Genomic DNA, 12,190 nt, shown 5'->3' with positions numbered 1-12,190 from the left:
TTCTGTCATGCACAGATGGGATCCTGGAACGTGCCAGATTGGCATTACTGGTGCCTGGAATGCAAGTGAGAGGTGGAGTGAATGGTGTTTGTTAGTTTCAGTAGGATGCTAATAAAGTTACTTTACAAACAGTACATTCTTCCCGGTCTATCAATCAAAGCAGAAGACCATCACCAAACAGTTAAGTCACTAATACATCAGAGCCACCGCTGGTCTTGCTGATCAATTCCTTGCATTCTCTCTCTCTCCATGCAATCTCCTTTCTTTACATTTCAACCCATAAGCTTTTTGGAACATGCACCACATTTATTCTGTTTGTACAGATGCTTCTCAAGTCAGGTCTGTGAGATGTATTACGATAATATATAAAACAAAATCATGTTGTAAATAAAGTTCTTTGAAATTCATTATGTCTGATTGCCTACCATCATTGTTTTCTGTTTCTTCTTCTGCTTCTTGGAGAGTCTGGAAAGGTAAGAATGTAAAATAGACTTTTTTAAAAAAGAAAACATTAATACAATTTCTAGAAAGGTATCAAATTATATTTTTCTTAACACTGTAACATGAGAGAGATAGCAGCCACAACTAGAAAACAATTCTCATCTGAAATGAAAGCAACACTTCTCATCATCTACTTACTGCATTAACAAAACATTTATTCTGCTCAGACTGAACTTAAAGATACTAAAAAGGCAGCTGATATTACGCTTGGTCCATTCAAAGAATGGAAGTTGTACAACGTAACTTATTAAGTTCCATTCATTTTCAAGCACACTCATTTTCTACCTATGCCAGCATCCAACTGACAAAGAGTAGCATAACTAAACTGGTATACACTGGAACTGCACCAAGCTTCTCTGTTTGAAAAATACCCTACATATGAATCCGGACAAATTAATGTATGCATTTTATTGGAACTCCAATACAAAGAAATATTTTAAATTGGCACAAAACTGTGAGTTCCAATACAACAACTAATCCAGTCAGAAGCTCCCTCTGAGCTCAGAGATTTAATAAATCATAACTCATAATAAAATTTAAAATAATAAATAATTTTAAGTACTTCTGTTTGGGCACCTCTCCTGTTTCTTCCTCCTCTTTGGTATGCATTCCATTCACATCATCTGAAGACGCAGGAAATTTCTCTTCCTCTTCTTCCAGTTGCTGTCGTAACAGTGCCACCATCTCCCGATGCTTCTTTGATTTTTCATGATTCTTCATGCTATGAAGATTATTGAATAGTTACTGCAGGTATATTTGAGTAAATACTGTTACACTCACATATAAATTAACAAAGGGCCATTATTTATCACTAGTAAGAATGGAAAACTTTGCTCTGATAATGTCTCAGCTGGAAAGAAGACATTATTATGCGAAGCTAAAAAGTTCTTACAATGCTTGTTAAAAAGTTGCTTTAAAAAAGCAATGCCTTCCCCTACCACTGCTGAAAAGTTTTCAGCTATATACAGACACACTTACGCTTTCTCAGTTTTCAACACTTTGTCACAAGCAGGGCAGTAGAGATCATCAGCATATTCAGCTTCTTCAGCCACATCATTCAGTTTGTCTGAAGAAATCAATGGGATCGAAGACACAAAGTCAGAAGAGCAATCTTCAGGTTAGTTGCTATTAAAAGCCCCAGGAAACAGTCACAGCATTGACATTCAGCTCCTTCACTATTTAACGCCTTAACTAACTAACGGCTTTACATCTTCTCATGTTCGATGGAAAACATCAGACACCCAGCTTCTAACCTGGCACACCAGTGTTGGAGACAGGGGACGTTCACCACATGCACCTGGGGCTCCAAGTGCAGTGAGCCAGTACTCACACTGAACAATTCATACAGCTCACACCCCCACGCCGCATACCTTCAATGCCTTCTTTTGTCTCCTGTCCTTCCAATTCAACTTCAGCATCTGATCCATCTCCGAATTCCTTCTCATACTGTGCCTCCATCTCTTTCAATTCTTTCTCCAGATCTGACATAGTTATCCAACTCTGCTCTTTATACTGTTCAGCAAGCCTTTAAGTAGAAAAATACAGTAATTTCTATGTGGCATTTATTAGATTGGAATTACAGAAACAGTATTATTTAAAAGGTAGCTTGGTCTTCTCTGGTACTTCAGGTGGAAATTTCTGAATTTATTATGATGGAGCAAAGAACTGTTTGTAGGGCATGGAGATCTGAGCAGGTAATTTACGGTGCCAGTGGTCACACTGACACTGCTAGTAAGGAGATATTAACGTAAGCGGATCCTGCTTGAATTTCATGCAGGAAATGTACGAGCACATGGTAAATGTCAAGCTCACAACAGAGAAAGTCAGCTCAACCTTAAAGGTACTTTAACTGCTTTTACCTGCTGTAAGATCCAAACCAATGAACAGTGCAGCAATGCAAAAATAACTAGCAAATTACTGCTTGGCTTTGTGTTACAGAGGTGTACCCAGTTTTCCTAATAACAAGTGTGATCCAAGCTACCAGTCAGTGCACCACAGTACAAGTGAATTTTCTACAGCTGGGTCCTGAGTACAGAATTATTAACCAGTTTGTCAGTGAACACATGCCTCAAGCTTCATTCTTCTCCCAGGAAACAAACAAACCTACCAACCCCAAGCATTACGTCTAATACATGTATTTCACATGTATGCAAATTATTATGATTTTGATGAATTTAATTATTTTAATTTTTATTTAATTATTAATACTTATTATCATTAAATTTATTTTTAATTATTTATTTACAATTTTAATTATGATTTTAATGCTACAAGAGTGCAATTTCAAGACAATTAAGTATTTAAGCTTAATTGTATTTGTTAATTGAGTATTTCCTCTTATTTCAGATAAAAATTACTTCTAATTTGAAGAACTTCTGCTCAGACTGGCGGGCTCCCATTCATCTACTTTACATTTCATGAAAAGCAAAAGCCCTAAAAAGTGCATTCAGTCCACTAAAAGGGCCCCCTCTACCAAATTAAAAGGAAAAGCAAGACTACATTTGTTTTTCATACATTCTTTTTAGCAGATAAAGTTCCAAGGCAAATGAAGCTGGTAAAAGTCCAGGTTGTCATACTCCTGTTCTGCTTCACTCCCCAACATACATTCTTTTTTCCTTAGATCTTCCCTCACACGCTGGCTTCTGTGCTATTACAGCCAGTAATGCAGTGCACAGGTTATTCCCTGATTTTCTGGGATCTTTCTTTTCATTTAAGAACAAATAAAAAGGTTTGACTTGAAACCAAAACTAATGTAGAAAATGGTCAAGAATTGTTAAAAGAGCATGTACAGCTACCAGTATAATCATATCATGGTAGACATTGATAGTTTCTCCAGGTTTAAGATAAACATTTCCTTCCATATTTACATACTTGGCTTGTTTGAGTTTTTGCTGCCTCCGAATTTCCTCTGCTTTCCTAAGCTTTTCTGCATTCTGTTCTTCTACAAGTTTTCTGTGAGCTTGTACTCTTCTGTCCCTTTTACGAATAAAGGCTACTAGCTGACGGACTAGTTCATTCCTCTCTCTTTTTGCCTTATCTCTGGTTTTCTTGTTCTCTTTTTCCATGGCTCGTTTCTCCCAGCGGTTCGATGCTTGTCGTGTGTCATATTCTTCTTTCCAAGCAAAGTTTTTCTGAGTACAGAAACTCTGCCAATAGGCATAGAAAGGGTGGACTATCTGTTAAAATAAAAAAATTAAAAATTCAATGAGTCACTTTATTAGGGGGAACATGGAAAAAAAACTTACCAAATAACTTAGGACTTCTGTGTCTTCCTTATAGGCAAAGATTTTTACCCAGAAAATTTCACACCTTCTCAAATCAACAGCCTTCCAAATGCCTATTTCTAAAAACATATCCCCATATAGGATTGGATTGTGCTAACAACAGTGCCAGATACTTAACCTTGCTGTACTTTTCCTTTCAAAGCACAATTGGAATGAGACATTGTGTAAATAAGCACATACTGTGAACAGCCACCCCATCAAATTACAATGAATATCTCCATACATTTCCAACAGCAGCCAACAACCAGTACACAAAAACCAACCAAAAAAAAAAAGCAAACACATGACAGTGTTTCTTCCCATCGTATTCTATCCGCTTCCAGAGAAAGTGAGAACATTTAATAACTCCAGTCAATTTCTCCTTCATTAATGCTTTTCTTTTTTTTAATGTATCATATACAATATCACGAAGCTGTGACTTTCAGTTTAATGAGCATTTGTGTGAAGATGCACTTACTCCTGTTTTGTTGTACTACATAACTGCAGGTAAAAATGATACCTTCTAGCTTTCACATTAGAAGAAGCAGTAAACCATCTTTCCTTATTCTATTTACTACTCATGAGCAAACACCAGATAAAGTGAAGTGACATAATGACTTTCTTTTCACAGAATCATAGGGGTTGAAAGGGACAACTGCAGATCATGTAGACCAACTGGCGTTAAAGCAGGTTCCCTAGAGTTGCATAGGAAAGCATCCACGTGGGTCTTTAATATCTACAGAGAACCTCTCTGTGCAGCCTGCTCCAGTGCTCTGTCACTCTCAAACTCCATAATTTTTTTCTCATTTTCAGATGGAACTTCCTGTGTTGCAGTTCTTGTCTGCTGCCTCCAGTCCTGTTGCTAGCCACTTTCAAAAAGAGCCTGGCTTCATCCACTTGACATCCAACCTTCAGATATTTCTAAGTGTTGATAAGATCCCTTCCCAGCTTTCTCTTCTCCAGGCTGAAAGCCCCAGGTCTCTCAGCCTTTACTCAGAAGGGAGATAAGGCCCTTAATCATCTTTCTGGTTCTCTGCTGGTCTCTCTCCAGAGTTTCCCTGTCTTTCTAGAACACGGGAGCCCCCAAGTGGACACAGTTCCCCAAATGTGGCCTCACCAGATGTCATGGTTTTATGTGTTTTGTTTTTCGGGTTTCAGTATTCCAATCAAAACAACATGTAGTGTAAGGGGTATTAAAGTGTTATTGCCCCAATCCCAGGTACCTATCCCTGTACATTACAGCAGTCACGGGATCTGACCCTTCCGGGTGGGGGGGTGCTCTCTTGCTGTCTTGCAGTGGGTGCTGGAGGGTGCTTTCCTAGCCATTCCAAGCTTTTCGGGTTTGACTGGGTCCCAGGAACTCTCTCTCCCATCTTGTCTGATTTATTAGTCTCAATTTCAATTAAATTGTATTATATTATCTTGCATTCTGGTATCATAGTAAAATAAGTTTTCCTCCATAGATTGTTGCTGCTGTTCTTTTCCTCCCTTCTTTCCTTCCCATGTTGTGGGGCTGGGGTGGGGAGGGAAGGGTAGGGGCCTACTGCCCCCCTGTCACAGGCATAGATTGACCTAGTCAACTCCGTGACACCAGAGCAGAGCAGAGTGGTTGTATCATGTCCCTTGATCTGCTGTCCATGCTCTTTCCAATGCACCTGAGGAGGCCATTAGCCTTCTGGGCCACAAGGGCACACTGCTGGCTCATGGCCAACCTGCTGTCCACCAGGACACCCAGGTCTTTCTCCACCAAACTCTTTTCCAGTCCCTAACCTGTACTAGCATACACAGTTATTCCTCCCCAGGTGCAAGACTCTATACTTACTCTTGCTGAACCTCACCAGGATCCCCTCCATACAGCTCTGTATTCTGTCCAGGTTCTGCTGAATGGCAGCACAGACTTCTGGTGTGCCAGCCACTCTGGTTCATATCATTTTCTTTTGTATTATTTTGTTCCTCTCCAAATAACTCCTAACCTTCTGCATTTTTGCATATTTGGGAAACATTTTTTTTTTTTTATTTACTCATCTCATTAAACTTTCTTTTTACTACATCCTGCACACACTCCTTTACATCCCTGCATGCACTGCTGTTTTTGTATTTCTGGATACTTCACAGAAAAAGTTCTGGACTTCAACATAACAGCTTAACAGGTCTCCTATTAATATTTCTTCTTCTCCTTACAGAGGTACAACTATTAACTCCTCAACACTAACTTCTAATGACCCATCTATGTGTGAAGGCTCAAGGCTGTGGCCTCTAGCAGATAACTAGCTATGCAGTTCTTCTCTGCTGCCACTAGAACCCAGCTTTATATGCCCAACAATGTAAGCAGTGATACACTATTCAGATTTATGCTTCAAAATGAGAGAAAGTGAGTAAGCAGGATGCAGAGCCATCAGCTGATGACAGGAGTGCACTATCGATCCTGTCATCAGCTTTATGAGCTATGAGATGTGGCCACCTGAATATAAGCTCCTGTCCTGCCAGTCTCCTGGACACTGTAAAGCACCTCACGTTGGACACTCGGGTCGTTGCTTACTACACATACTCACAGCTGACTGTGTTTCTACATAGAACTGCTCTACAACTGGTCTTGTAAAGCCTTGTTAAGTCATGGACTTAAGAACATATTCCCTGTCTGCCTGGCACTGATTGAGTCACTTCCCAAACCTCCTGCAAGTTAACTCAGAAGGCTGGATCAGAGAACATTCATGTCACAGACCCTGAAGTCTTGATCTAGCTTCTGTAGTTCCTTTCTAAATCTCTTTTTCCTTCTCCCACAGTACCTTTACTAAACAGGGAAGTGGATGTACTACAACGCTGCTATCTTCCAACCATATCTTTGAATATAAGGTAAGAGAGAGAATGGCTTTCCTGGTTAAATGAAGCTATTTTCCATGATATAATTCAAAGAATCACTTAATCCCATAAATCAAAAAAAAAAAAAAAAAGGAGTATTCTGCTTCCACAACTGCATGAACAAGGCAGATGTCTAATGATAATGGTGCCAGAATTACAGCTGATTTTGCAGCTACTAATTGTCAAAAGTAGTTTCTGGTTTATAGCCATATCTATTCTACAGTCTTGACATGGGAAGCTCCCAAAAGATGTTCCAAGCTCAAGTTGTGAACAGATGGATCTTAGCAATTATAGACACATTAAATATATGCTTCCTGGGAAAGATACTGACTTGTTAAGCCATTGTGTAATTTTACCTGAAATTAAAATACCCATTTGAGCATCTTTAGTGTCAAACTAACTAATTGTTTCTAACTCCAGCCAAGGTTCATACCATCAAAATTTCTCATTTGTGAGGTATATATCAATTCAAATTTCATAAATAATCAGTTACACAGTATACTACTACTAAAAATGAAGGGAGAAGCAGGAAGCTAGGCAGAATACTTATAAGTCTTGCTACTGTGTAGTTAATAACCAGGAAAAAAGCTATTATAAAAAATAATTGGTAAACTAGATGGGCAGAATTTATGTGTCCTCTAAGCATTTGTCTTTTCCTGTATCCCAAAAGCAGACATGCATTATTCTGAAAATTAAATCTTACTACAGAATAACTGTAGATGACAGGAGTGCCATAGCAGGAGCTCACATGGCAGGTCAACTACAATGTCTCTCCTTTTCAACAGGCATTTATGTAGTAAGTGAGTCTTTGTTTCCATAAATGAAGCACAATACTATATGTGTTATTTAAAAAAATAATTTCTAATATCCTTTGCTGTGACCTATGTTGCATTAAAACACTGGTGAACTATTCTGTTTACATCTTGTTGAGAGTGCTTGTTGCTCTGTTTTTTTTTCAGGCCTTGCATCAGACACACTGCACTTAAGTTTCACTGGCATAACTGATGATTAGCCCTTCAAAATTTTGCTTGACAGCTTACCAATAAAAATCTGACTGCTAATATAGTCCAACAGGAAACAATGATTCTGATTCATCTAAATGTTATGAATCACAATGCAGGCTCCACCTGTACGGTACTGTTACTACAGTAGAAAAGACAGTAGAAATGTGGTTTTGTATTTGCCTCAGAAGTCACCCAAGAACTTTTTCTGTGCTTTCAGTGTGAGACAAAGTAATGACAGCCATGCTACTTTTAGTTCAACATTATACTTGCTCTTACCGTGTCATAATCACTGTGGGAATACCCAAATGTAGGGAATTCTTCAATATCTTCGTGAGTCATATATTCCATCTCCTCTTTTGCAATTTGCTCAAAAACATGTCGGTAGACTGTAAAGAATCCCTGAAATTTTAAAAGAAGTAAATCATTATTTGTTCAATAATAAATGTACAAATGCTCAGTTACAGTAAGTAGTGTTTCTTTACAGAACATTCAGAAAAAAACTGCAGCTCTGCAAAGCAATTCAAAATGAAGGAAAGGTCTTGTAAGCACTCGCTAGTCTTTCTCACACCTCAAACAATCCATACCCAAATCTAAGTAAAACAATAAACACACAGCATGCAGACAATGTTGACTAGAGTCTGATTACACATTACGACACCTTGAGGAAGTTCCAAATACAAAATTTACTATGACATACCCCAACTATATCTTTACTTTTTAAGTTAAGATGATGCTGACTTACTCCTACCATAATAATACACGGACGGATGGGGATTTTCTCTGGCAGAAGTCCTCCTAATCGCCTGGAGCTTTTTAAATCATGAGTATGTTAAAATACAACACAAAATTAAATTTTTGGAAGCTCATTTCCCTCAAGCACCACTATCATTTTTCCTCAGCTTAAAGCACTCCAGCTTGTGAAAGACATTTCCAAATATTCGCTATTGCAAAGCACTGGAATGCTTCGCTACTTAATGGACATAAATAATACAGACATATTTTGGAGTTGCACAGTTCAGTAAGGAATTACAAGTAAGTAATTATCAGACAAAAAACAGTAATTAAAGCTTGTCCAGGCATCAAGCACAGGATTTGTATTTGTGTGAAAAACTGTTACTATCACCTGTGCTCAACAATACCATGCACAGCTTTCCAATGCTAAGCAAATGCTGGCATTTGTCATAGTTTCAGCTGGGATGGAATTGTATTCTTCAGAGTGTCTGGTATGATGCTGTTTGGTTCTAGGAGAACAATGCTAATAACACAGTGTTTACAGTTCCTGCTAAGCAGTGTTGTACAAAGCCAAGGCCTGTAGCAGGAAAGGGCCCACGCAGCTGGGAAGGAACAGAATTAGGACAGCTGACTTAAACTGGCCAAAGTGAAATTCCATATGATATGGCACAAGTGGAAGGTGTTTTGAAGGGGGTGGCAGTTCATCTCACTAATTCCACTGCTTGGGGGGCTAGCTGGGAATTGGCTGGGGGATGGTAAGCTACTGCTTGTGCGTCACCTTATAGATATTATATACATCTCCCTATCCACCCAGTCACAACTATTTTCCTTTTTTTAATTAGTAGGTAGTTTTATCCCAAGTCACAAGTTCTACTTTGCTTTTTTATTATTCTCTCCCCCATCCCACTGGGAAGAGGGATGTGAGCAAACAACTGTGTGCTGCCCAGCCACCTGCTGGGCTAAACCACAACATTTTTCAAAAAATTTAAATTGATTTCTTAAAAAGATGAACTAGTTCCCTACCTTTTCATCATCTCCATATCCAGAGTAACAACTAACAGTGAAATAGCGCAGCAGATCCAAACTATCATCTTGATAGTCCCCATTCACTCCCCTCAGTAGAGCTTCCCTGTGGTTATCATACCTGGCAAAAACCAATAATGTAAAGAAAATGAATACTCTCCAATAACAATAAAACACAAGTAACGTGTAAAAGCACGTGTACTGCTTCACTCCACATTTGCTGTGCTGGGAAGGAGGGTCATCAGCAGTTTAGGAGCAACAGGCAGGGTTAGCAAGATAGAGGTGCTGGGCTGTATATAAGGGAGAAACTATTCCATGTGCAGTCATAGCTATTAGAGATGGAATGATAAAGAGCCTCTGGGTGAGGATTAAGGGGACAGGCAGCAAAGCAGATATAGTTGTGAGTGCCTACTATTGCATCATGACATCCAGGATGATGGCATGGATGTGTTGTTCTATGGGCAATTAGAAATGTCTGCATCAGTAAATCTCACCCTTCTGGGAAACTTCAATTTTCCAGAAATAAACTGGGAATATCACACCGCCATCACAAATAAGGCTGCAGCTGAGGAAGTGTCAGGCAGGCCACTAGAAAAAGTTTCTCTCCTGTGAGAATGGTCAAGCTCTCAAACAGACTTGCTGGTGAGACAGTTGATGCCCCATGCCCATCAGAGTTCAGGAGGTACATGGGTAATGCCCTCAGTAACATGCTTTAACTTTTAGTTAGCCTGGTGATAAGGCACTTGGACCTGGTGATCTGCAAAGGTCTCTTTCAACTGAACTATTCTATTCAAAGTATAGCTGTTCAGGGTTTCAGCAGGGATAGAGCTGATTTTCTTCATAGTATCTGCTACGATGCTGTGCTTTGGCTTTGGGAGAAAAACAATGTCAGTAACACTACAGTGCTTTAGCTGTTGCTGAGCAGTGCTGTACAGAACCAAGGATATTTCAGATCCTCAAACTGCCCTGCCAGTGAGGGGCTAGGGATGCACAAAGAACTTAGGAAGGACAGAATGAGGACAGCTGACCCAAACAGCCACAGGAACATTCCATACCACATCACGTTCATGCTGAACAACCAAACAGGATGTGGGTTTGGTCCAGAGGCTGCCTTACTAGGGGACTGACTGGGCATTAGTCAGCTAGAGGTTGGCAGTTGGTAGAGCATCACTGGTTCTGTATATTCTTCTATCATCTTTTTATTCCTTCCTTTTCTAAGTTATTAAGCTGTCTTTACCTCAACCCACAGTTTTTATCTTTGTTTTCCCAATTCTCTCCCCTATCCCACTAGGGGGAGTGAGTGAAGGGCTGCATGGTGCTGCTGCTGGGCTAAGCCTCAATGCACCTCACTTTCTGGAATCTGCATTTCATACTCAAGTCTTCAGACAGAAAAAGGGCTGAGTCAATAAACACTACCTCCAGACCTCCATTTTACTTACTGTCATATCTGTAACAGCAACTTCCCAAAACACATTTAAGCAAGCTGCTACAATGAGCTTTCATAAGCAGGTAGGACGTTATCCAAAATACCCAATACTAATGAAAATGGAACAAAAAAAAAAAAAAAAAAAAAAAGGAAAAGAAAAACAAGCACCAACTATCATATTAGAAGTAAAAAACTACTTTCCTTTATAGAAGGACAAATTTAGTGGAGGTGCTCCTGGCTTCATAAGCTGGATGCTTCAGCCCACTTGAAAAACAAGTTATGCAGAACATTTAAACTCAGTCTCTTACAAAGAGATGTTTGTGCATATTTCAAACTAGGACCATTACAGGAACACAGGCAAAGGAGGCTGTGGTGATACACAGATGAGCAGGTGGATACCAACACCTCTCACCTGTGAGGCAGAAAGCAATGCCAGCCCCAGCAACTCCTCAGCGCTCATCCCACACCACCCTGCAGAAAGCAGCGAGATACCCCATCCCTGGAGACATTCAAGATCAGCTGGACCAGGCTCTGGGCACACAGATTTAGCTGTAATCTTGTTCGATGCAGGGGAGCCAGACTAGGTCACCTTCAGGGGTGTCTTCCAACTCAAATGATTCCATGAAAGGAACCATCCTTAATGCAGGGCAAAGCACTGCTAGGGCCAACCTACAGCCCAGACCTCCAAGCCAGGGAGTAGAGAACTCCAAGTCCTCGCTGTGAGAGCAAGGGAAGGGAAAAAAGCCAAACGACAACAGAAAACAAACAAAATACAAGAAGCAACACAGGCACACAAAAGTATCTTCAAGCCCACTGGCTGGATTTACTCACCAGGCTCTCTCCTGAGGGTCACTGAGTACATCGTACGCTGCCTGGATTAACTTGAACTGTTCAGCAGCTTCCTCAGCGTTCTCAAGGTTTTTATCTGCGAATTAAATGAATTAATCGTCAACAACTCAAAGCACGACAGCGGCACCCTTCACACAAACAGGAAAGGTGCCGCCGCCACACGGCACGGGACCGCAGCCCCGGCCCACTACTCCCAGACCGGGCGGGCCTTCACACGAGCCCCGATCCCCCCGCGAGCTTCTCCATTCCCCACGCGGCCCGGCCGCCCTCTCCCCGGCCCGGCCCGGCCTCCCCTTCAGGTCCGCAGCAGGCCGGGCCCGCGGAGCGCCGTACCCGGGTGCCAGCGCAGCGCTAGCCGCCGGTAGGCCCGCTTCAGCTCCTCCTCGGCCGCGTCGCGCCGCACGCCCAGCACCTCGTAGTGGCACCTCATGGCGGCGGGGAGGAGAGCCGGCCGGCAGCGAGAGCGGAGCAGCGGGCGGGAACACAGGGAGCCGGCCGCGAGGCCGTACGGAGCGCGGGCCGGGAGGAGCCGC

General features: G+C 41.1%; 1 protein-coding gene across 2 annotated transcripts in view; it reads right to left on the bottom strand.

Moving 5' to 3' along the window:
• DNAJC21 (DnaJ heat shock protein family (Hsp40) member C21) overlaps window positions 1–12,190 on the bottom strand; it is a 16,297-nt gene extending 4,107 nt beyond the window's left edge. For both annotated transcript variants that reach the window (XM_048931435.1, XM_048931436.1), the window contains exons 1-9: window positions 11,991–12,190; window positions 11,640–11,733; window positions 9,383–9,503; window positions 7,904–8,026; window positions 3,373–3,677; window positions 1,872–2,026; window positions 1,480–1,567; window positions 1,064–1,222; window positions 426–465 (exon numbers count right to left, since the gene is read on the bottom strand). In XM_048931435.1, the coding sequence (XP_048787392.1) occupies window positions 426–465; window positions 1,064–1,222; window positions 1,480–1,567; window positions 1,872–2,026; window positions 3,373–3,677; window positions 7,904–8,026; window positions 9,383–9,503; window positions 11,640–11,733; window positions 11,991–12,087 (1,182 nt within the window). In that variant the 5' untranslated portion in view covers window positions 12,088–12,190. The remainder of the gene's footprint in view (window positions 1–425; window positions 466–1,063; window positions 1,223–1,479; window positions 1,568–1,871; window positions 2,027–3,372; window positions 3,678–7,903; window positions 8,027–9,382; window positions 9,504–11,639; window positions 11,734–11,990) is intronic.

The sequence above is a fragment of the Lagopus muta genome, chromosome Z, assembly GCF_023343835.1.
Source record: "Lagopus muta isolate bLagMut1 chromosome Z, bLagMut1 primary, whole genome shotgun sequence".
NCBI classification, from domain to species: Eukaryota; Metazoa; Chordata; class Aves; order Galliformes; family Phasianidae; genus Lagopus; species Lagopus muta.
This window is presented reverse-complemented; position numbering and strand designations above follow the sequence as displayed.